Source organism: Vitis vinifera, chromosome 16, assembly GCF_030704535.1.
Source record: "Vitis vinifera cultivar Pinot Noir 40024 chromosome 16, ASM3070453v1".
In the NCBI taxonomy this organism is placed as follows: domain Eukaryota; kingdom Viridiplantae; phylum Streptophyta; class Magnoliopsida; order Vitales; family Vitaceae; genus Vitis; species Vitis vinifera.
Window position 1 is genome coordinate 23,177,618 of NC_081820.1, and position 26,660 is coordinate 23,204,277.

The following is a 26,660-nucleotide window of genomic DNA, read 5'->3' on the forward strand; positions in this document are numbered from 1 at the left end:
TACAAAAATTATTTTAAAAAAGAATATTATCGGTTCCAAACAAATATTTGTTCTACAAAACATCATATAATGATTTTCAAGAACACTTCTTAAAAAGAATCTAATTATTATTATAAAAGTTTTAGTAAATATAAAATAATTTCATGTTTCTAATAAAATTAACCTAACAATCACCTAAATGCTTTATTGAATATTGAAAGGAGAATTTTGGCTCCTTGAAGGCCAATTCAAACCACAATAAATATCAATTTAAAGGCTAAACATTTATATAAGCATCCATTGTTGAGCAGAAAGGCATTCCCATCTTCCTATTCAAACACGCTCCCATGGCGGCCGTCACCGACTCCGAAAAAGAACGTGAACTCAACGCACGCCTGTTCCATGCCTTGATGGAAAATGATAAGGACGTCGTGATCGAACTCTGTAGGCAAGAAAGTACTTCTGATGGTCCATTACACGTAACAAGTATACACAAAGACACTGTTCTTCATCTGGCCTGTTACTCCAAGCAGCCTCATCTTGCAGAGGAATTAGTTCAACTGTTGCCCAATAATCCCAACCTGCGCCTCACCAAGCTTAAAAACGACGTCGGAAACACTGTACTCCACGAAGCAGCCACCAGCAACAGCCTGACCCAGGTGGCCACGGTAATGATAGCGAAACAACGTAAGTTGCTAACTAAGCGTAACATCCTCGGAGAGACGCCTCTTTTCCGGGCGGTCCGGTTTGGGAAAATTAAAATGTTCAAGCTTCTGGCGCACGAAGTTGATAAAGACAATCAGGAGGTTAGAAAAGAACAGCTCCAGAGTAAAGATGGAACGTCTATTCTTCATATTGCTGTCATTACTGAGCACTTTGGTGAGTTCCTCTGCTCATTTTTTCCAAGGCCTTCTTGTCCTCCTTCACTCTTTCACTCTATTAATCTCTTTCTATATATGTATATATGTGCTATAATTTCCGGGTCAATTTCCATACTAGAACCCTTACAATTTTTCAAAAAAATGGGAAACAGACTTGGCAATGATGATCACAGAGAGATATCCAGATTTAATCGGAGCAAAAGATGGTAATAAGATGACGGCTCTTCAGCATCTTGCAAGTAATCCAACCGTGTTTCAAAGCAGAAGCAAACTTGAATTCCTCAAGGGACTCATCTACCATTGTATAATTCATCTAATTCCCTCTTCATCAATTTATATTCCATTTATCGATCTATTCTTTTATCCATTTAGAATGAAATTAATGCAATTTTTTTTTTTTTTTTTTGTGAGATATATGTATAGAAATCACATAAATAACTGTTTCAGGTGTCCCAAGCAAGAAAAAGATCACGGAAGGGGATCAAAGATGCGGTATGTACATGGACTGGGCACATATAGGGTAGCATGCTCATTAAGGAGTCCTCTTTTGATTGTCCTCAGCATGAAAGTTTAACCTAAAACCAATATTATAGCAAGTATTTTTGTCCCAAGCAAAAAATGCTAAACATATTTTTGTCTTGGTTTTTTGTATGAAAAGCTAAATGGCGTTGGGAATTGCCCATTTGGAAGGAAGTTAGGGATGAAAAGATCAAACATGTTTCAGCTTGGGAACTTGCTGAGAAGTTAATTAAACATGATACTTCATGGGAGGTTACTGAAATTCGATTACTTAATCGAGGTAAGCCCAATCCAGAGGAAATCAAAGACTCATCCTCCCAACAGCTCGAGGAAAAGACTAGAGAACGCTGCTGCAAAAAAAACATCAAAACTCGCACAGCAGGGGTCAAGAGAGATGAAACTCCATTATTTTTGGCAACAATGTGGAAAATTCCAGATATGGTGGAAAAAATACTGAAAAGCTATCCACAGGCAGCCGAGCATATTAATGAAAAAGGAAGGAACATATTACATGTAGCCATCCAATACTGCCAAATGAAGATTTTTAAGAAGGTGATGAAGGATGAAATGCTAACGCGGAGGCTATTGCGAGCCACGGACACTGAAGGGAACTCCATGCTGCATATGGTTGCCAAGAAAAGAAAAGGCCTTGAAGAGAAAACTTCCCAAGGTCCTGCATTCGAACTGCAAGAGCAGTTGCTCCTTTTTGAGGTGCATTTTCACTCTCTCATTTCTAAATTTTCACATATACTCTTCCTTAGATCATATTGTTATTGTTAACCCAATCACACACAAGAAATAAAAAGAGAGACTTTAATGTGGTTTGGTGATCAATATAATTCTTATCTCTACGAGCACACCAAAACTCAGGAATTCACTAATTAAAAGATGTAAAGTTACAATAGTGAAGTTTCTTCTTCTCTTCACACATTTTTTTTCCTTTCTTGAAACCCCTAAATCATAAAAGGGGTTAAATACAATAAGGACAAACTTATGATTCAATAAAAAAAAAAAAAAAAAATTATCCAATGAGGCTACCCCTTTAAACCCCCACGAGCCAATCAGACAACTTGACTGCCACAAGATCAACCGGGAGCTCTACCTCTATGAGCTCAGCAAGGAGCTCGACCTCCATTAGCTTAACGAGGAGCTCAAACCCCCCAACATCATTTGCATAACACAATAAGATAGATTCAGACTTCACAGGCTAACACTTGTGGAAGCTTCAAGCATTGGCTTGGATATCATTTATACATATATGGAAATGATGTTAGGGTCCATGATCGCAGTTGCTTTTGAGTACTATATCAAAAGGAATATTGAAGAGGTTTGAATTTGAGTATGCAACTATATATTAACAATACCCTTAAATTGATTGTGTGCAGAAAGTGAAGGAATTAGTAAAATCCGATTTCGTTAGGCTCTTCAACCATAAGAACCAGACTGCTGAGGAATTATTAGTTGATAACTATTCTAAACTTCATGAGGAATCCAAAGAATGGACAAAACGCACCTCTGAAAATTGCTCCATTGTGGGTGTTCTGATAGCTACTGTCGCATTTGCTGCAGCCTACACTGTACCTGGAGGTAATCAAAGCACTGGTATACCCGTCCTCCTCTCTCAGCCATTCTTCGTGGTTTTCACCTTGGCCGATATAATCTCCCTTACTTTGGCTTTGACATCAGTAGTCACATTTCTCTCAATCCTCACATCTCCTTTCCGATTAGAAGACTTCAAGCACTCTCTTATTCAAAAGCTGATGATGGGTTTTACATTTTTGATCCTCTCTGTGACAATGATGATGGTGGCGTTCGGAGCAACAATCATCCTTACAATCCATAATAAGGAAAACTGGACACAAATTGCACTATACTCGGTTGCATTCTTGCCAGTTATCATTTTTGCAGTCACCTATTCTCCTCTTTATGTACAACTTGTGAAAGCTTGCAGACACTTTTGGAAGTTCATGAAGAAGATTGTTCCGGATCCATGTGGAAGCAGTAGTAGCCTTCCTCCTAATGAATCCCTATCCACAATTTACTCCGACCCTCCTCAATCTAGGGCATCCTGTTCCAGGCGCCCTTCTACATCTCAAACTACCAATGTTGAAGTTTGAAAGGTGAAGCTTCATTTGAAGTAATAATTCCGCATCAGAATCTGGAGCTCATTTCAAATATTGTTTTCTCCTTTTCGAATTCCAACTACTATATGTATAAAGAACTACATGTATGTTTATTTTACCATGTTCTGAGAGTGAATTAATAATGTCAATGTGATGTAAGAATACAGAAGTGCTGGCTTCTGCTTTGCTTTGATTCGTTGAACAAAACATATATTCATGATTTAACAGACCATAACCCTAATACGATTAAGGAATACCACTGGGGTATGGAGGTAATAGTTAATGGACACCAGCAACCTTGGTCTAGCTAGCCCAATTGTAATAACCAACGGGCTGGTCATGATTTCTCATACTAAGGTGGTATTTGTTTTTTGGTTGAATAGAAAAAGTCGAAATATTTGGTTTTTTCCATTCAGTCAAAAAACAAACACCACCTAAGCCTTGGACTAAAAGGCAGTACTTTCATAGACACCAAAAGAAATGAGACAACATTTTTAACCATGAAATGAACCAAAAAAAGCACTTGGAGAATGACAAATGGGAGAAATAGGTAATATAAACTAAAACAAAAATGTTATGGACTCCTAATATTAGTTTTAGGAAAATTCTAGGATACTTTTTCAGCACTCACCGAAGAGACAATCAGGGATATATTAAAAGTGTATGGTGTAACCTAACCCATTGGGTGATGGTACAAATCAATGAGATCAAGGTATAATCGAATGATATTGAGTATATACAAATAAATGAGATAAGAAATAAAAGAATGAGACCAAATTAGATGTTATTTTTATCATTTTCTAGTATCAAAGAGAGGAAAACAGCTATATTTATTATTATCACATTTTTTCTACCTAATTTCATAATATGTGGACTCCACCGAATATTAATTAATTAGGCTATTTGTAACATCTCATATGAGATTTTTAGTAAGATTATTTTTTGATTAAAATGCAATTAAAAAAAATGTATGGATAGAATAATTAAAATTCTCTAATAATTTTAAAATAATTGAGGAAGTAAACAAAATTTAATATATCAGCATCATCAATTTACCATTGATGATTAATAAATAATAAGGACAAATTATAGCTAGTAACAAATTTAAATTTCTTTAAAAAATAGAATAATTAAAGAAAATGTAATTATACGTGATGACATAATCAATTTCATTAATAGAACCTAGTGAAATAAGAAAGTAAACATTAAAAACATATTTTCAAGAAAAATTAATATGTAAGGTGAGTATTGTATCAGATTGTTTCAACCCAAGATATTTAATTTAATGAATACAATTTGAGTTAACTTGTTCAATTTTTATAATGGATTGAATTCTCGTTAAATCATAAATTCATAACTCTAAAATATTAAAGATCTAACCTGAATTTAAGTAATTATAAATAATCACATAGGAAATTAATGAGATTAGTTAATAACATAAAGTAAGCAAATTTAGGGAATACTTAGCATACTTAGAGGAATATATTGATTTTAGGAGCATGATTGTTGTTATTGCATCATTCCATGAATACAAGGAAGACATAATAGTAAATTCACAAATGCTTCAAAAGCACATAAAGCTAAATGGAAGAGAAAATCCATCATTTTTTATCTTCTTCCTCAAGTTTTCTTCTCCTCTTCTTTTCTTCTTCATTGTGATGGTGAGGCTTCAAAAGGGTATGTAAGAAGAACAAAGGTTAGGAGTCTTTAAGAGTTAAGAGGAAACTTTTCTCTATTTATCTTATGGTACAAAAATCTTTTCCATTTCTTTAAAAATCAAATTTAATCTTTATTTATAATTCAATCTTCATTTATAATTTAATTTCATCTTCTTACTCTTAAATTGATTGGGAAAGTGTTGTTAGAGGATTAAGATATCGCATCTGATGAAATTTTATGATTTTTAACTATTTTCCCTTGCTTTATGAATCATTTGGTTACCAAGAAAGTGAAGGAAAATGTTAATATAGAAATCATTTTTAATGTCTAAATACATGTACCTAGTTCTAAGTATTCTCATTACTTGAAATGAAAGTACAATAGAACGACTATAACCTTAACTTTCCTTAGGTTATAAGCTGTTTGGATGTTTAAAAAAATATTGGATTTTAAGTCTAAATTTATATATAATTGTTGGGAACTATATTAGAATGAATTCCTAGGTGTTGTTATTCAAGGGGATTTTGGTTTTGCTTTTTCAACCTACAACGGGTGATCCCCAAATTATTGCAACATTGGAAGACCCAAAATTGAAGCTCATTCATATTTAATAAAAAAGATTTGAATTAGGTTGATGGAGATTACTCTATCGAAAGAAGAAAATTCTCTTGAAGGAGGAGTATCTTGTGTTTGGTATTTTGACCAACTTGTGCTCTTTAAATTCAGGGGTTTTTCAAAAGTATACTAAAAATCCAAATTATTTTATAAAATAGTAGAGTCGATAATGAGTCCAATCATCTAAGTTTTGTTACATTTGGACAATGATAGGTTTACATGAAAATTCCAAATAGATTGTTGAAAAATAGGGGACTTTAGCTAATTAAGGTAGTTTTGAATCACTCGTGTTTCTTGGAATGATGGGAAATTTTGGCTAAGGATCTTGACCCTTAGTTAATTTTATATCTTAGATTTTATTTTATTTTTATATTATTTTTATTTTGCATAGCTAGGAAAAGAATTTAATAGATGTCAATTGATTTTCAATACTATGTGATAAGAAAGTTTTGGATTTTGGGAAATTTACCATTATTTATGTTCATTATGGGTTTATAAATTATTTTTAAAAAAAATTTAGACTCATCATAGGGTTGATTTGGATACATAATTTTTAGAATTTGTTTGGTTTGTGAGAAAAATTGAAAAAGTGAACAGTGTTTCATCATGTTTTGGATAAATCTAACTAATTTAGGTTGAGGCTTAGTTGATGATCTTTTAGTAATCATCTAACTTAGTTATTAATTTTTTAGATGGCTAGATTTGTCAATGATCTCCCTGGCTCAAGTTTCACTCAAGTTGGACTTTGTTTGCCTATATTGTTATTTTTAGAAAGTTCATATATTTTAGTTTAGGTTGCTGTCCAAATTGGTCAAACTAGGTTAACAAAGCCTTAGGATTTTAGTCTCAGATTTTATGGAATTCTTAAATCTCTATATTTATTTAAACTTTCTTTTCTTAGGAGAGAACCTAGAGTTTGGGGAAGCGCCATATTGCGAATTCCAATATGATTGTAACTACAAAGATTTTACGTGAGAAATTATCATACACATAATTTTATTAAATTTTTCTAAAAGAATTATCTCTTGTATATATTATATATTACTTGCTTAATTTTTATTTGGTCAAATACATATAATTTATACTATATTTATAAAAATAAATATTGCTTTGTTTTCAAATAATTATTTAATTCCTTACATATATTTATAGATGATGAATACATGTCCTATTGTAATTTACATAAATTATTAGCTATTGGGCATTAATATATAAAAGACATGATAACACATACATCCATGAACTATTTCATGTAGTTTTGTTTTGAAACTCTACATGACTTATATAGCAAGGAGGAGGCAATAAGGTGGGGCTATAAGTTTTGACTTGGGTTAGGTGATATAACTCAAAATAGCAGAGTGCACTTTATTGTGCCTCTTATAGCATGCCTAGGAGATGAACTCCTTGGTATTATGATCAATGATAGTTAGACCTCGTCGACCATTTTGACGAGGGACTACCATAGATAGTCGGCTTTTATATAGTTGATGGTTTGACACATGTGTCCAAACCTATGACTACATGTTTTACATATATCTTTTACATTTTTTTTTAAAATTCTATTATTATTATATTATGCTAATTTTTTACATCAAAATTATTATAGATATTAGTACTATTTTTACCTTGGATTAACTATCGTAGCACTTGTGTATCATGACTATTTGTTGGGCATTATATTCACCTTAAAGATTTTAATGTTTTTTAGGTGAAAACTTTGGTGTGTTTGTTGAGGAGATAGAATCAAATTCAAGTGCAAGTCATTGGGCACCTAGTTTTTGTTCTTTTTCCTTAGACCTAAGGGATATGTAGTCAATTTCCTTCATGTATTTTAGTTTTCATTTTGTTGTTATCAACTTATATAGTTTTTGTTGCTTTATCAAATCATTTTGTTGCATTAAATTCTTCTCCTAGCTACTCTATATTTATTTGTTGAGACGATAATTCTAGTTTAGATATGATTTTGATATTTTATTTAAATGAACGTAATACAATTACATAAAGAAAAATTCTAGGGTACCAATTTGGTACCTACCAAAGACACGACTTGGGTCATTGAAATTATATAGTAAAATCTATACTATAGGATGAGTGTACAAATAAATGAGACCAATGTATAAAGAAATAAGACCAAATACAAATAAATAGAATCAAAATATAAAGAAATGAGATGTAGATACAAACAAATGTGATTGAACTTAGGCATAAAGCATAAGATCTAAAGTGTATACTGACCGAAATTTCTCTATTGTACCAAAATACTTAGCATTTTTACGTAGTAACTCTGGTCAAGAAGAACTAGAGAAAGAGTCACTACGGCTTTTGTAGTATTTCGGGTATCGTTCTCAAGGACTGGCTTATGAAAATTGTTAATACTAGAATAAATGAATTGTTTTTGTTTAAATCCTTAAGTGAAAAAACAATATGTGAATAATGTGAAACTAAGTAAAAGAAGTTAAATTAATAAGAAAAAAATGAATATTGATTTTAAATTCAATTGATTCAAGTTTGGGGTTTTCCACAATCCAACCTAGGGTATAGAAATTAGAGAAAACAAGGGTATTTTAAGTAATATGATCTTAGGGTTTTGGGATCCTTGGCCACTCGCGATTAAGTTGAGTTCTATAACTCAAAATTACATCCGAAACCTAATTTTTCCTTTTTAAAACAGATTCCTAAAATCATCAAATGAATGATATTGATTATCAATTTAAGATTTGACTTTTTAACCATTCATACTCCTTACAGTTTTGTTTAGGGGCAAATAACGGTAGGTAAGATGAGGATAACTAATGATCAAGAATTACCAAGAATTACCAAGAATCACTAGTATCAAGTAATAACCTACCGTATCATTCCCTAAACGAACTCACAAGGATAGGATAAAAAAAAAAAAGATAAATTGTCACTCAACCAATAATTAATCTCATTGTTATAATAATTCACCCATTGTCCCTATAGGTTTCCTAGCCCTTAGGTTTTCATGCTTCAAGCCCCAAGTTGGCTCTTAGCCTCTCATGGGGGTGATGTCACATTCACAATCCATAATAGGGTAAAAATCCATAATTTGAATCAAAAGAAACTAAAAACAATATATTCAATAAAGAAGAAAAAGAAAACAAACCAAAGTTCTCGTCTTCTTCCTCCTTCAATGTCAAACTCTCCAGAAAAAAAATCCAAGATGCCTAAAACCTAGAATTGAGAGAGTTTATATAATATCCTCAATTACCTAACATGTGGCATACTCTCATTGGCCACTTATTACAAAATAATTTCCTAAAAATGATTAAAAAAAATAATAAAATGGTGATTTCTAGTCGTGTGGGGTCCACCTAAGGTGGATGGAGTGCTTTAGATGCAATTCCCGAGGTAGAGGAGGCGGAACATCAAAGTGGCAGTGGGTGAATTCGAAATTGGTGTCATTTCGAAGTGGATTTCGAATTCATAAGTTGAATTTCAAAATCATTTCGAAATGACCCTCCAGCTTAGTGCAGTTTTTTTCAAATGACCATAACTTCTTCGTTTCAGCTCTAATTTGCAAACCGTTTGAAGCGTTGGACTACTGACTTCCCAAGATTCAAAACGATATATAGTATGTATATAATGGTCTCCAGAAAGTACTCCAAATTTGTCCTCAAAGTCAGAGTATATAATGCCATCAGATTTTTGAGTTCTAAATTTCCATGCAGCTAAATCTTGCTTCATGCCTCATTTCCCATGCTTTCTTGCCTTCTTTCTTACTCCATAATGGTCATTTATCATCCTCCAACCTCATGATATCCTTGTTTTGCCTTTCCTTACGTTCAGTGAGTCTTGACTCACTTATTTCCTCATTTAGCCCTTTCTTGATCTTTCAAAATCTAAAGTCATTCAATTTGCACAATTTTCTTCCCTTGAACCTGAGATAAATCTCCAAAGTATAGATTAAACTCATGGCTAGGGCCTTAGCATTGATTTAGGTCAAGTTGGGTGATTTGAATGTCCTTTGGTGTACAAATCATATTGAATATGTGCCATTAGAGCACATATTTTGGCTCCAATCATATACGTAACATTTTTTTTAGTCCCACTTTTCAGTATATAATATCAATTCAATATTGTAACGAAACCTCACACAAATTTTGAATATCATATTTACATGGCAACTCAAACAAAAAAACCCATAAGTATAAAGCCACCAAACAACCAAACTTTCAATGTAATCTTTGTATCTTTGGTAGTTCTTGGACTTACCTTTAATTTGAACTATCTTTTTACTCTAGTGAAGTCACAAGTCTCACAGACTTGTATGGTAGTGAACACATCTCAAACTTCTTCTAAGCAAGTAATTGTGCACTCTTCATGTTGGATTGTAAAGCCTAAATTAATTTTGTTGCATTATGCAAGAGATGCCAGATGTTGAGCTTATGGAGATTGAGTTGCCTAGTTAGCTCATAGGGGTTTAAGGGGGCAACACCCCTTGGAAATTTTTAGTTATTTATTGAATAACGAGTTTACCTATATTATATATATATTTTTAACCCTTTTAGGATCTAGGGTTTTGATTTAAACGGAAAAATTAGAGTGTGATGAGGACAATGGAGAGAAGAGGGAGAGCCTTCATCATTGCAACATTTTTCTTTCATTCGATAAATGGACTCATGAGTATCGATGTGTTCCATGACTATAAGGACCACATTGATAGCTGAACCATATTAAAAATCTCTTGTATATTTTTAATTTATTTCTTCTCATGTGTGTGGTTTGGTTAACACCTTGAACCTCTCCAAAGACACAATCTCCCTTCGTCAACCACAATTCTAAATTTTAACTGCTTGAGAGAATTGAGGAATATAAACCTTGAGAGAGTCAATATAAAAGTTTTACAAATTTTGAATTTCCAAAGTAATTTTCTATTTAAATAAAGTTTTCAATAATCATCAAATTCTTTCATAAAAATTGCATAGAAATAATTTATTATGAAATTTTCAAAAATTCTTCCAGCTTAACAGTAGAAACTTACTTCCAAAAAATATTTTAGAAACTTTTCATTTTCAAATCATATAATTTTTAGGAGTACTTCAAAGGTGATAAAATCAATTTTCATGCAACCTCAAGAATATGAAATCGCATTCATCATCTTTATGGAGAGAATACTGAAACAGGCAACAAGACAGAAGGGAATCAGTTATGAAGTTTAATTTTGAAATGAAATTGCCAACTTATATAAAGACTTTGAACAAAATCCCTACTCTTATCACATTTTCTCTTATCTAAGTGAAATGTGTACAATGAAAGTAGAAAGAGAGAAGTGACAATAATAAATAAAATTATTTTTCTATATCCAATATCAACCTAAGGTAGAAAAAAAAATTTACTTAAAGCAATACTTTATATTTTCTGCATTGATTTTTTTCTCTTCTTTGTTTGGTCCTCTCTCGGCCAGATATCAGTGTTCTCCCATTTGTTAGTGTCCTTCTAATTTGAGCTCCCTCTCCTAAACTTAACATGGTGATTTTCTTTCTTTTTTCCTGGTAAAATGAAGTTCTATTAAAGCTGGTTGAAAATTAAGCATTCTCATCAATAAGACACCATATCCATGAAGGTTCTTCCTCATCTCCTGAACAAACAATGGAAGCCATCCATCAGGATTTCAATGGTGACATCTTCTGTTTCTCTCACTTGCATCAAAACTGCTATCATCATCAGGCTTTAATTATCAAGTAAATAGTTTGTCAAATGAAGGCAGAAACAAGGAATAATTTTATTCTTTATTCATCTCTTATTAATTTCATAAAATTTAAAACCATACAGCAATGACAACACATAATTCACTCTCAGAACAAGGTAAATTAAACATATGTAGATATAGCAGTTCTTAACAGTAGTTGGAAAACAAATGAAATCACTCATTTGATTGTTGCCTCTTTTGACCGTAAGGAGTTCCTATAAGGTTTTTCCCCCTTTCAAACTTCAGTAATTTGACGTGTAGAAGGGCGCCTGAAACTGGATCTGTACGTGAGATTGATCAGGAAGGTTGGAGGAACTCATGCATCGGGCTTCATTGCGATGTGGACGATTACCCTTACACCTGGGAAAAATCTTCTGTATAATTTGGAACAGGTTTGAACAAGCTTTCACCAGGTGTGCATAAAGATTTGAATATGAGAGAGCAAAAACGAGGACTGGAAGGAATGCAACTGAGTATAGAGCAATTTTTGTCCAACTTTCCTTATTATGGATCATAAGGATGACTGTTGCAGCAAATGTCACCATCATCATTGTTACAGAAAGGATTAAAAATGTAAAAGCCAGCATCAGTTTACGAGGAAGAGAGTGCTTGAATTCTTGTAATCGAAAAGGTGATGTGAGGATTGAGAGAAACGAAACTACCGATGTCAAAGCGAAAGTAAGGGAGGTTACGTCAGCCAAGGTGAAAACCACAAAGAAGGGTTCGGAGAGAAGGACTGGCATACCACTGCTTTGATTACCTCCAGGTACAGTGTAGGCTGCAGTAAAGGCGACAGTGGCGATAAGAACAGCCACAATAGTGCAATTTTTAGAGGTTTCCTCTAGCCATTTTTTGGAATCCTCATGAAGTTTAGAATAGTTTTTATCAAATAACTGTTGAGCAGTCTGGTTCTTATGGTTGAAGAGCCTGAAGAAATCGGATTTAACTAATTTCTCCACTTTCTGCACAACATTAAGAGTAGTGTTAATACCTACGGTCAAATTCAAACATCTTCAATATTTTTTGGTATAGTAGTCTAAATCATTGATAATAATAAATCAAAACATGGGTACATCTCAAGCCACTGGATCATGGACCCTAACAACATTTCCATGTTGTATGAATGGTATCTGAAGTGTTCGCTCTGTTTGGAAACTATTCTTAACAGTTTTCTAACTTGTAAAATTGAGAACATGAGTTTTTTCAATTTTTTTTTCCTGAAAATAGTTGTTTTCTAGAATAAAATTGAGGTGTTTTTTATAGAATGTTTCAAGAAACAATTGAAATATGAAGAATGCCGTAAAAACTTTTGTATTCTACATAAGTGTATATATAGTATCTTCACGGAGGATAAGGCAGCAAGAAAACTGTTTTTTCATATTAAAGTTTATTATCGAAAATTTCTCAGAAACTGTTTCAAAAAAAAAAAATGTTACCAAACAGACCCTTTGAGTTTCTAAACCAATGGGTTGAGGCTTTCATGGCATTATGGTTAAGGTTTAGGCAAGAGTGAGCTGCAAATTTTACAAATGAAATAGTGAAAGTGCACCTCAAAAAGGATCATCTGCTTTTGCAATTCGAGTGCAGGGCCTTGGGAAGTTTCGTGCACAAGACCTTTTCTTTTTTTGGCCACCATATGCAGTAAGGAGTTCCCTTTCGCGTCTGTGGCTCGTGCTAGCCTCCTTGCTAGCATATCATTCTTTGTGACCATATCAAAAATCTTCATTTGGCGGTATTGAATGGCTACATGTAGTATGTTCCTTCCTTTTTTATTAACATTCTCAACTGCCTGAGGATATTTCTTTAGTATTTCTTCCACAAGTTCTGTAATTTTCCAACTTGTTGCCAGAAATAATGGAGTTTCATCACTCTTGACCCCTGTCAAGGTAGTTTTGGTTTTTTCCTCGTTGCAGCATTGTCCTTTCTTTTCCTCTAGGTGTTGGGAGGCAATACAGAGCCCTTCTCTTCCTCTTTTTAGCAACGACCCAGACGAGCCATCGCTTTTCTCTTGATTAGGCTTACCTTGATTAAGTGCTGCATTTTCAGTAACCTCCCATGAAGTATCATTTTTAATCAACTCCTGGGCAAGTTTCCAAGCTGAAGCATGTCTGTGCTTTTCAATTCCAAGTTCTTCCCAAATGGGCAATTTCAAATGCCATTTAACTTTTCAAACAAATGAATAAACAAATAAATGTAAGTAGTTGTTTTACACATGATCATTGATCGAATCAAAAGGAAAAGGTGTTCAACTTTTTCAGCTAATCAATGACATGGAGTTATCTGCCTTATGCCCAAAACAAAATTCATAAATAGGATCATTAAATTAAACTGTTGTTCACTTCAAGCTACTAGTTGCTAGGATATATATCACTTTGTACTTGATATTAGAACAATTAAATTAACATTTCTAAAGGAAATGTACTTACCACCGGAGCTTTTGGTCCTTAGATCTTCTCCTTCCATGGTCTTTTTCTTGATTGGAATACCTGAAACACCTTATTTGTGTGAATTCTAGGCTGTTATAAATGTATACAAATGTAAAGAAATCCCTTTCCAAAAGGTGAGACTTATACTATAGATCGATGTAATCCAGTAAATGACATGAATTGATGAGAAGGGAATTAGATAAATTATACATCAATAGATGAGTCCCTTGAAGAGTCCAAGTTTGCTTCCACTTCGAAATGCCGATGGATTAGTTGCAAGATGTTGAAGAGCTGTCATGTTGTTACCATCTTTCATGCCAATCAAATATGGGTACCTCTTCACTATCAACATTGCCAACTCTGTTTGTAAAGTGTGATTAAAGGGTCAAAGCTTGACCCTAATTGATATTCATCCACGTAAATATATAGTACATCAAGCAAACCTAATTAAGGGAAAACCGTGAGTTTAGGAAACAATCCTAAACAATAGCAACTACTTTCCTAGAATACTTTCCTAGAATATATCATAATATCTCAATCGTGAGTTTAGGAAACAATCCTAAACAATAGCAACTACTTTCCTAATATAATTTCCTAGAATATATCATAATATCTCAACACCCTCCCTCAAGTTGGAGCATGAGGTTCAAAAATGCCCAACTTGGCAAGAAGATAATCAAATTGTTTCTTTCCAAGAGCCTTTGTAAAAATATCTGCCAATTGTGTAACAGTAGGAACATATGATGGAGCAATCAAACCATCTGTTATCGCATCCCGGACAAAGTGACAATCAACCTCAATGTGTTTGGTGCGTTCATGAAATACTGGATTTTTGGCCATATGAAGGGCTGACTGACTATCACAAAAGAGCTTGATTGCCTTTGGGTGGTGCACACCCAGGCTCAGAAGCAACCCCTTCAACCATTTGAGCTCACAAGTAACTGCTGCCATAGCTCGGTATTCCGCTTCTGCAGACGAGCGGGAAACTGTGTGTTGCTTCTTTGTCTTCCAAGAAATAGGAGATTGCCCAAGAAACACAAGCCATCCGGACAAAGAGCGTCTAGTGACTGGACATGCTGCCCAATCAGAATCACACCAACCCTGTAGGGACAGATCACTATCTGCACGTAACAAGATACCCTGACCCGGAGTACCTTTCAAATAACGAACGACTCTCAAAGCTGCCTCCCAATGCTCAATTCTAGGCTCATGCATAAATTGAGATAATATATGAACCGAGTAGGCCAAATCTGGACGGGTCACTGCCAGATAAATGAGTCGACCTACTAATCTGCGATAGGACTCAGGGTTCGACAAGAGCTCCCCATTTGCGAGTCCTAATCTGTGATTTTGCTCGATCGGGAAGCCACACGGCTTGGCTCCCAGTAATCCGGCCTCCGATACAATGTCAAGTGTGTACTTGCGTTGACACAAGAACAAACCAGCCGAACTCCTGGCCACCTCGATTCCGAGGAAATACTTCAAAACACCAAGATCTTTCATCTTAAAACAATCACTGAGATAGGCTTTAAAGGTCTTAAGAGCAGCGGAATCATTCCCAGAGATAATAAGATCGTCCACATACACTAGCACATTTATTTGAACATTGCCCGTAGTGTAAGTAAAAAGAGAATAATCAGAGTAGGATTGTAAGAAACCATATCCTTTAAGAGCCGTGACCAACTTGGAAAACCAACATCTCGGAGCCTGTTTCAACCCATAAAGTGATTTCCGTAACCTGCAAACCAAGTTCGGATCGGAACGCTCAAATCCTGGGGGTAGCTTCATATACACTTCCTCCTCAAGATCTCCATGTAAAAAGGCATTGTGAACATCCATCTGATGAAGTTCCCAATTTTTCGAAGCCGCAATAGCCAAGAAAGCACGCACCGTAGTCATTTTGGCAACTGGAGAAAATGTCTCATGATAATCAATACCAGCTTCTTGATGATTCCCCAAAACTACTAATCTGGATTTGAGCCTTTCAATATCACCGTTTGAGAAGTACTTGGTTCTGTAAACCCACTGACTTCCCAAAGCACGCTTACCCTTTGGAAGAGGTTCAAGAGTCCACGTACCATTTTCCTCCAAAGCCCGAATCTCCTCATGCATTGACTTTTGCCAACCGACATCTTTCATAGCCTCTTTAAATGACTTAGGATCATTGCTCGAAATAATAGTTGCAAGAAACTTTCGATAATGTACAGAAAAATTGTCACAATTTATATAATGTGCTATGGGATAAGGAGTACCTGAGGGATGCTGTGGATACGGAGTGGCGGGAGATGGACTTTCAGCAACCACCGTATGAGTAACAAAATCTCGTAATAGAACCGAAGGAAATTTATCCCTCATTCCCTTTCCCATAGGAGCAGACTGCCCATTGCTTGAATTGTCAAGTCCAAGTGAATCAAGCCCAACAGTGGGAACAACTTCCGGCCCAGGTGAAAGAGGCGCTGAAGAAGCCTCGGGATTTTGTGTTTGGGCTTGTGGGTTAGGCAAATCAGCATCATCATCGACAAAATCAGCAAAATCACTATCAATTTCAACATTTACCGTAGGCACAATGTTTTCCGGAATAATATTCACAGCACCCGGGTTACCAAACGGAAAAACATCCTCAAAAAACTTGACATCACGAGAAACAAATAATTCCTTGGTGTCCAAATCAAACAACTTCCACCCCTTCTTTCCAAACGGGTAACCCAAAAACACACATTTTCTACTTCTACTTGCAAATTTGTCACCTTTGGATTTTTTATCATGAGCAAAACTAAGACAACCAAAGGTGTGAATTGCCGCATATGAAGGAGGGGTGCCAAATAGGATTTCAAATGGTGTTTTATTGTGTAACAAAGGAGAGGGAGTGCGGTTTATTAAGTGAGCAGTGGCAAGAACACTTTCGCCCCAAAAATAAATAGGCAAATTTGCTTGAAAGCGTAATGCCCTCCCCACATTTAAAATATGCTTGTGTTTTCTCTCAACCCTCCCATTTTGTTGCGGAGTTCCCACACAAGAAGTTTGGAATAAAATACCAGTTGCAGAAAAATAGTCAAGTAGGCATTTAAATTCCGTACCATTATCACTTTGAACAACTTTCACTGTTTGAGAAAATTGTCGATCTACCATTGCAATAAAAGACATAAACATCCGAAAAACTTCTGTTTTGTCGACCAACAAATAAATCCACACAGCTCTTGAGAAATCATCAACAATAGTTAAAAAATAACGAGCTCCACAAGAAGAGACATGTTTATAAGAGCCCCACAAATCACAATGTATTTTCTCAAAAATTCTAGTTGCCTTATTGTCACTTAAAGGAAATTTGTCTCTAGGATGCTTAGCACGAAAACATATTTCACAAGCTTTGTTTAAACTACCCTTAAGATTGCTAACTGGAGGAAGTAACTTCACTACTTTCTCTGAAGGATGTCCCATCCTTTTGTGCCACAACTCCAAAGTGGATGCTGCGTTGTGGACAGAAACATGTTGTACCGAATCACCTTCAGCTCCACCGAAGTAGTAAAGTCCATCTCGCCTAACTCCCGTTCCAATCAGCTCCCTGGTGTGGTCCTGTATAGCACACATATAAGAGTTAAATTGGACAATACAATGTAAGTCATCAGTCAATTGTGAAACCGAAAGTAAATTGCAATTGAGTTTCGGCACATAAAGAACGTTTTGAAGAGTGATGTTATTCGACAAACGAACGGAACCAGATTGGGTCGCAACAACAGATTCACCATTAGGAAGGCCAACCGGACACTCAAACAACGCTATAGTATCAAATAACCAAGATAAATCACCGGTCACGTGATGAGTTGCCCCGGTGTCAATGATCCATGACTTCGTGTCAAACTTACCATTCAACCTGTCATCCAGAACTTGAGCATTACCAATTAAGCCCGCAAGAGCTTTCCATTGTTTGGGCAAAAAAGGTGAATTTATCTCCCTTTTAGGTGGCGACAATGGTGGTTGTTCATCGTCGCCGGCCATTGTTTTATTGTGTGTGCATGTCAGCGCTCTGATACCATGTAAAGTGTGATTAAAGGGTCAAAGCTTGACCCTAATTGATATTCATCCACGTAAATATATAGTACATCAAGCAAACCTAATTAAGGGAAAACCGTGAGTTTAGGAAACAATCCTAAACAATAGCAACTACTTTCCTAGAATACTTTCCTAGAATATATCATAATATCTCAATCGTGAGTTTAGGAAACAATCCTAAACAATAGCAACTACTTTCCTAATATAATTTCCTAGAATATATCATAATATCTCAACACTGTTTCCCTTTTTTTTTTTTCAAAAAAAATAAAGAGGGTTAAGTATGGAAATTAACCCAGAAATTATCTCAATTTTTTTTTTGCAAAATAAGCAAACATATATGGAAAAAGACATGTAGCATATGTGTAGAAAATATTACTAGAGTGAAAGAGAAGAAGACTTAGAAAAAAAGAAAAAAAGACTAACTCACCAAAATGCTCAGTAATAATAGCAATTTGAAGAATACTTGTCTTATCTCTACTTTGGAACTGCTGTTTACGACGCTCCTCATCACCGTCTTTATCAACTTCGTCCGCCAGAAGCTTGAACATATGAATTTTTCCGAATCGGGCTGCTCGAAAGAGTGGCATCTCTCCCAGGATGTTAGGAGTACTTAACAACTTGCGTTCTTTTTCCAACATTAGCATGGCCACCTCCGTCATCTCGTTGCTGGTGGCTACTTCGTGGAGTATCGTGTTTCCGACATCGTTTTTAACTTTGGTCAGGCGCTGGTTAAGATTGTTGGGAAACAATCTAACCAATAGAAGGGCAAGATCACGTTGTTTGGAGTAGCAGGCTAGATGAAGAACAGTGTCCTTGTGTATACTCGTTATGTGCAATGGGCCATCCGGAGCTTTCTGGCAGAGCTGGACCACTTTCTTGGTGTTTTGATTCCTCAAGACATCGTACAGAAGTGAGTTAAGTTTGTGGTCTGGTTTGGAATCAGTGGAGGCCGCCATGAGAGAATGTTTGGAGACCAAGATGAGAGAGTAGCAGCCTTATATATATATATATATATATATATATATATATATATATATATATATATATATATGGTTTGAATAAGGAATGGAATATAAATGCAACATAATATCATACACAAAGCCTTCAAAATCTTATACAATATAATATATTAGGTGTAAGTAAAACCTTCAAAGTTGTTTTTCTATATAATTTGCATCTATTTTACCCTAATTTTCATTGAAATTGATCTTTTATGTTATTATTTTTACTATTTATAACATGTACTATAATTATTCTTGTTGCAAATAACTGGATTTCTAATGGTATCGTATATTTTAAATTGAAACAAATTAGAATATTAAATTTTCTATGACAATCACATTAATTTTTGTGTTTATTTTTTCAATCAATTTTTTTGGCATGACATTTAATTCTTATTATCAACATATCTTTCTTCTTATAGGATCTTTGATTAGTTTAGTACTTTCTTATGAAGCAAATGAGATACCTATAGTTTAATTTACGTTTCTTTATTTATTTCATAAGTTATGACAATAGTAAGGTCAAGAGAGTTAAAATGTTGTTTTCCCTTTCACAATTGATTAAAGTAGCATTCCCATCAAGTTGCACTTTAAGAATTATTCTATTCTTATAACCATCTCTTTTATAAGCATGTATATCAAGCTTCATAAGTTGTACTTCAAGAATTATTATATTCCAATGACTTTCTCTTTTATTAAATTTGTCTATCAAGATTCATGTTGAATATATAATCAATTTAGATTAAGCAGATGGCTAGAAAATTTTGACTAAAAATTAATTAAACATTGTTTCTAAAAGTTGAAAGTTCATCATCAAAGAATAAATTTGTATCCCTGGCATGACACATTTTACTCAAAGAATCATTATATTCCTATCACCTTCTCTTTGACCCCACCCAAGCATCAATTAGATATTTTTTTAGGCTTACTTAAAATGTATTTGACGGTAATTTTAGGAAGTATTTTTAACATTTCTAATACTTGAAAGATAAAAATTTTCAAATGTTATAAAAGCTAAAAACATTTCCTAAAATCATTACCAAATGCACTCTTCACAAGGTTAAAAAAGTTATTAATAGTTGAAGAATAAATTTAATTGCATGCCATAAAAATTATTATCTTCCTATAACCTTCTAGCATCATCCATAAGATTTTTTCTTTCAGGCTTACTTAGTAAGGCTAAAAAAGTTATTAATAGTTGAAGAAGAAATTTAATTGCTTCCCATAGAAATTATATTTCAAGAATTATTAATAAAATTCCTATAACAGTCTTTTATGAACATGTATATCAACATTCATGTTGAACTGTTAGTCAATCTAGATAAAAGTAGACAACAAGGAAATTTCAAATAAAATATTTAAAAATATTGAGGAGAATTTAGAGCTAGCAAACATAAATTAGCCTTTTTCCCATGGTATGGAACAATATCTTGACTTTAAAAACATGTGCATTAGTACCATCAATTCCCTTCTTATAAGGTTAACAAAGTCAAGGTTGCCTTTTTAGATTAATTCAAAAACTTAATCTAATTACCAGAGAATAAAGTTGCATGACAACAAGTTGTAGTTTAAGAATTATTATATTCTTATATCTATCTTTATAATTTATGTTAAGATTCTTATTTAGGTAGTGTATTAATTTGATTAGATTTAGTTAGCAATTTTGTTCCATTAATGATTGTTGGTACATTTCAATCATGATTTAGAACTTTTTATATTTTTGTGTGACTTACACTTCATTAAAGACTCAAAGTTGATACAAAATCAACCAATACAATACAAGTATAGTGAGCCATAAAAAGGGTAACAAAGTGGCATAAAGTGGGCTTTAGAGAATTAGGAAATTAAGTGTTTTTTATTTAATTGAAAAGAACTAGATTTAGAATTGAATGTGTAAGTGCTCTAATTTGTTGCTCAAGTGCCTAGAGTGCTCAAGTGCTACCTGTAGATGCTTGTGTTGGAACTGCTTAAGCACACTTATAGGTACTTGAGCATTTGAAGTGCGTACATGCCCAATTTCAATATGCAAAGTTATAATTTTTACATATTTTGGCAAACCATTTTTAGAAAATTGAGATTTTGGAAATTTGTCCAAATCCACTAAGGTTTTAATTTTTACATATTTTGTCCAAATCCACTAATCTTGTGTTGGAACTGCTTAAGCACACTTATAGGTACTTGAGCGTTCGAAGTGCGTACATGCCCAATTTCAATATGCAAAGTTATAATTTTTACATATTTTGGCAAACCATTTTTAGAAAATTGAGATTTTGGAAATTTGTCCAAATCCACTAAGGTTTTACCTATATTTGAGTTTCTCGATCTCATATACACAAATAGCCTAAAAGTCACTACACTATGCTTTTATTTGAAACTCTCAAAGTTTGTTAACTTTCATTCTTAGGTTGTGAGAAAAAATCACACCCCCTCAAGGTATTGAGGAGCTTATGGACATGAATTTTAGGTGTAAGTATTGAGATATAAGTTTTAGGGAGCAACAATCACCATATAAATCTATGTACACAAATATTCTTCAAAATTAAGGGATTATAGCTTTGAGGTTTCTGATCTTATAGTTTTTACATTTCCAAAGTATTTAGGAGGTTTTGTGGGTGGTTTCCATATATGTTGTGTCTCATCATGCCATTGGAATTCTTAATATATTGATTAACTATTTATTTAATCAAAAAGTTCTTAAAAAACAAAAATTAAGAATCTTTGGGCTTATTTGATAAAGGACTATCTATTCAACCCTTGTAGGTAGTTCCATGACTAAGATCTTAAACTTTCAATGTTCAACTTTCAATTTATTAGATCAAGTGCTAATTGAAAAGCTATGCACCATTATTTCATTCTCTAAAACCGTTAACTATAAAATAAATAATGATTCAATGGGAAACAAGGATCCCTATTTTTTAATTTTTTTTTTGGTGATTTTAAGTGGTTTTTGATGAATTTATAATGAGGTAGTAATGTTAATGTTGTTCTGGACCTTTGGTAAACAAGAATAATTAAAAATGGAGGTAAGTAAGATTTACTTTTTGAAAAATTCAGAATGAAAGAACTTTTTTCCGTACTTCCATTCTTTTTTAAAAATTTGCTGTCAGATTAATATAGATTCATTTCGATTGTCTCTCTTGAGATGAATATGAAGTTCTTGGTAAATTCAAATATTGATCTTGATTTATTCATTCAATTTTTTAAATTTAATAAAATGATTTTGTATTACAAGTAACAATTGTTTATGCTAGCTTTTTCTACCCTAGGCCCTACATTTTTTTATTTTTTTTTCCATTTGCTTTGTTTGGTTCTTTCTTGTTTAAAAATCTTTCATTTCCAGGTGTGATTATAAAAATACATCTCCTTTAGCCCAAGGCTTAGAATGGCTTAAGAAGTTCAACCTTGATGCAACCTGAAATCAGGATGCTGGCTTACAAATGGATTGGTCCAAGACTGCCAGTGTCTATTGGTTACTCCGTATCTGGATAGTACCCCTTATCAAGCTGACCCGTCTTGTGGGTACAGAATATTAAACTTTAATTGTTAGATAATGATGAACAAATTATACTTGTGGAACTGATTTTGACCAAGCTCTTTTAACTCCTTAATCTTATGGTTACAATTTGTTAAGTGAACAAAATTGTCCAAATAATCAACGCAAAGCATAAGAACTCATAGGGAAAGAATATTTTTTTCATTGTTATTTTGTGATGAATCTATGCAGTATTATATACAAAGGAATTACAATCAAGAAACTTAAAATCAGTCCTTGTGATCAAACCTAATTGATCTATATCCACTTCTTATACACTTGTATTATCCCTAAATTAAGAAAGAATTATCAAGGAGATTACAAGGATTGTAACAATCTCAACACTCCCTCTCAAGTTGGTGTATAGATGTCACACGTGCTCAACTTGCCCAAGAACTTTGAAAACACTAAATTTGAGATTGCTTTGTTGAGGATATTGACCAATTGATCCTTTGATCAAATCTTAGGCAACTCTACTATTTTCCTATCCAACTTCTCCTTAATGAAAAATTTGTCTACCTTTGTATACTTTGTATGATCATGTTAAACCAAATTATGGGCAATATCACATGTTGCTTTATTGTCATAATATAATGGAATTGGTTGTTTAAATGGATAGCCCAAATCTTGTAAGAGAAGTCTTAGTCATAATGCTTTACAAAGCCTAAGTGTCATACTCCTAAATTTAGCTTCTACACTTGATCATGCAACAATATTATGTTTTTGGCTTTTCTACGTGATGAGATTACCATCTACAAAGTGAAGTGACTTGAAGTAGATTGCATGTCATCTACTACTTTGACCCAATCAACATCAACATATGCATCCACACTTTGATAATCTCCATTTTTAGTGACTAGGATTCCTTTTCTAGGAGTAGACTTCAAATACCTCAAAATGCACATAATTGCATTCATATATATGTTGCTCTCTAGGGTTATGCATAAACTGTTTGATAATACTCGATGCATAAGAAAGGTTTGACCTTTTATGTGCTAAGTACATCAATCTCCTTACATAAGTCTATGATATCTCCCTTTATTAGTTAGTACCTGATCGAAACCTTTTTCCACGAGTGTATCAGTTAGTTGATATGTTAACATACCAATCTCTTGTTATAGATCTAAGGTATATTTCCCTTAAGATAAAAAGATTCCTTTATTAGATTGAGACACTTTGACCCTAAGAAAATATTTCAAAGGACCTAGGTTTTTCATTTCAAATTCTTTGAACAAGTAATTTTGTAGAGCATTCTTTTCTTTATGATCACTTCATGTAACCCCACCATGTCATCAACGTACACAAAGAGTATAGTAATCTTACCCTGTTGTTTCTTTAGGAATAAAGTGTGGTTTGAATTGCTTTGATGGTAGCCAAAGGCGATCATAGACTTTGTGAATCTTCCAAATCATACTCTCAAGGATTGTTTCAACTCATACAATAATGATTTCTTTAATATGCACATATTTCAACTTTGTCTTTTTGGTATCATGCACCCTGGTAGGAGATCCATGTAGACTTTTTCAAATGATTTGCCATATAGAAAGGCATTCTTCACATTGAGTCGTTATAATGACCAATCCAAGTTCGTAGCTAAAGACAATAAAACTTGAACTACGTTAATTTTAGCTACAGGTGCAAATGTCTCTTTATAATTGATCTCATAGGCTTGAGTTTACCCTATTGCCACCAGTCTCACTTTAAAACGTTCAATTGTGCCATCATCTTTGTATTTCACAGTGTAAATCCAATGACAACCAATTGGTTTCTTTCTTGGTGCATGGAGGTTTTATTTTTCCGGAAGGATTTGATATTCATATATGGTTGCTTTCCACCTTGGCTTTACTAAGGCTTTCTTCACACTATTAGGAATAGATATAATAGATAATTGATTTATAAATGACTGATTTGATTTTGACAAATGATGGTTAGACACATAATGACTCATGAGATATTTAACTTTACTAGAAATTTTAGGTTCATATGTGGGTTTAGGAATACCTTTGGTGTGACGTTATGATAACTATTTTTTGAATGACTCAAATACTAAATCAGGAACATCCTTAACAAGTGATTGGTTTGGTATATCAGTTGCTTATGGAATGATGTATTTATACCTAGATGGAGGTGGAGGTGGAGGTGGAGTCACACCTTTAGTTTATGAGCGTTCATCACCACTCAATTCCAATTCACTAGTTTCTTGATTGATTGGTCCAATTTATGATTCATCACCACTGGAATCCAAAGTTTATACCACTCATACTCCAATTGCCCACATCCTAGTTATCAGATTTAGGGAATTCGTTTACCTCATAGGTTTGAAAATCATAGTCTAGAGTTTGATTATTTCATGATATTTCTGAAATAACAAGTTCACTTCACCTTTGGACTTCATCAAGCACAACCAGGTCATCTTGGTACATTCATCAATAAAAGTGAGAAACCAATGTGATGCATTCAAAGTGTGGACTTTGGACAGATCCCAAACATCAAAATGTATAACCATAAAAAAGATTAGACATTTATTTAAAATGAATGAAAATCAAGTACGATGGCTCTTTGCCAGTTCACAAACATCATGATGCGACCAAGACACATCACATTTTTACATAGACATCACGATGTGACCAAGAAACATAACATTTTTACAAATATATATAAAACATCACATTTTTACATAAACATTACGATGTGACCAAGAAAGATCAATCCAATGACTAAGGATTAAAGGTTTGACCCAAATGAATACATCCAAGTTAAAGAGGCAAATCCATGTGAAATTAGAAGTTCATCTTGGGGCCAAGTCTTGTCTGCTGGTTGTTACACCTCGACAAAGAGCTTATAAAAAAATAATTATAATTCATTATGCAAATGGAGTTACCAAAGATGTGAATTGTCATTATTGGTGAGGTTGAAGATGTCTTTGTCTTTCTTGTTCCATGCCCATCCCTTTCATTCCAAAAAAACAAAATTTAAGAATAGTGACAAACTGACCTTAAGCAAGTTACCAATTTTTAATTTCTTCTTTAAATAAGTACTGCATATTGAAAAGATCACGGCAAACCATAGATTAAGCCTTCTGCTCTCCCTCTCCAAAGAAGGTCTCATGGCTGACATCAATTATACAGCCCAAAGGGGACGCAACAGGGATTTGTGTAATGCTTTGATGGGCAAACAGGACAAGGAAGTGACCCGAGTTTGCCGTGATCTTCCTGAAGGCCCATTGCGGAGAATTGGTGCTAACAACGATACAGTCCTCCACATGGCTGCTCACTCCGAACAAAGTGATCTGGTACTCGAATTACTGAAACTTTTACCCGGAAATCGCAGCCATGGACTGGTAGATATAAAAAACAACGCCGGTGACACTATACTCCACGAAGTAGCCACCAGCGACAACATGATCGGGGTGGGGGAGAAGGTGTTGAAGAGAGATGAGGGGTTGCTCTTTGTGCAGAACGACTCGGGAGAGATGCCTATTTTTTGTGCAGCCCGCTATGGCCAAATTGTGATGTTTATGTTTCTGGCTGACAAAATGGAGCTGAAGAAACGAAGTTCAGAAGATGGTAAACGCCATTTGCAAAGGAATGATGGAACAACAGTTCTTCATATTTCCATCGTCACTGAGTGTTTTGGTAAGTTTCTTTAAGCACTTTCACTGCTCAAATCTTTGAAGGTATGTGATCTCTATTTCGAAAAAACACGAAGGGTATGTTTGATTCCCAAAAAATTGAGAGAAAATAGAGATAACAATTGAAAAAAAAATAGATTTAAAGTTAATTACTTTTATAGTTGCTTCAAACTTATTAAACTTTTCCATATATAAACAAAATAATTTGAAAATGTACAAAATTTTTACTAATTTTAATTATATTTCATTTTTTTCTATTTTTTAAAGATAAAAATAAATATGAGAAAACTATTTTTTTAATTTTTTTATTTTTTTATTTTTTAGTATCTTTTGAGATTAAACATAATGTAAAAATAAGTTTTAAGATTAAGTTTAAAATAGTAAAAAATTAATAATAAGTTTAAACTCAATGAACTTTAATACATTCTCTAAATTCATTTTTCTTTGTTTGTCTTTCTATAAAAAAAAAAAAAAAAAAAATTGAAAGTGTGAGAATTTATATATTTAGAATAATTTTGATTATATTTAATT

At 33.7% G+C, this 26,660-nt stretch overlaps 1 protein-coding gene across 1 annotated transcript; it reads left to right on the forward strand.

Moving 5' to 3' along the window:
- The first annotated feature begins 295 nt into the window (after positions 1-295).
- LOC100242184 (protein ACCELERATED CELL DEATH 6) lies at positions 296-3,659 on the forward strand. Its single transcript, XM_010664374.3, has 5 exons — positions 296-858; positions 1,013-1,162; positions 1,308-1,352; positions 1,519-2,090; positions 2,765-3,659. Exons 1-5 carry the CDS (start codon positions 327-329, stop codon positions 3,494-3,496), a joined length of 2,031 nt encoding a protein of 676 aa, XP_010662676.1. The 5' UTR covers positions 296-326; the 3' UTR covers positions 3,497-3,659.
- The last annotated feature ends 23,001 nt before the right edge of the window (positions 3,660-26,660 follow it).

What these genes read in the sequence shown, in the direction of transcription:
- LOC100242184 (XM_010664374.3), top strand. Translation starts at nt 327, where the DNA reads ATGGCGGCCGTCACCGACTCCGAAAAAGAACGTGAACTCAACGCACGC. An exon ending in CAAGGGACTCATCTACCATT is followed by an intron (nt 1,163 to 1,307) that starts GTATAATTCATC and finishes TAACTGTTTCAG; the next exon opens with GTGTCCCAAGCAAGAAAAAG. An exon ending in AGCAGTTGCTCCTTTTTGAG is followed by an intron (nt 2,091 to 2,764) that starts GTGCATTTTCAC and finishes GATTGTGTGCAG; the next exon opens with AAAGTGAAGGAATTAGTAAA.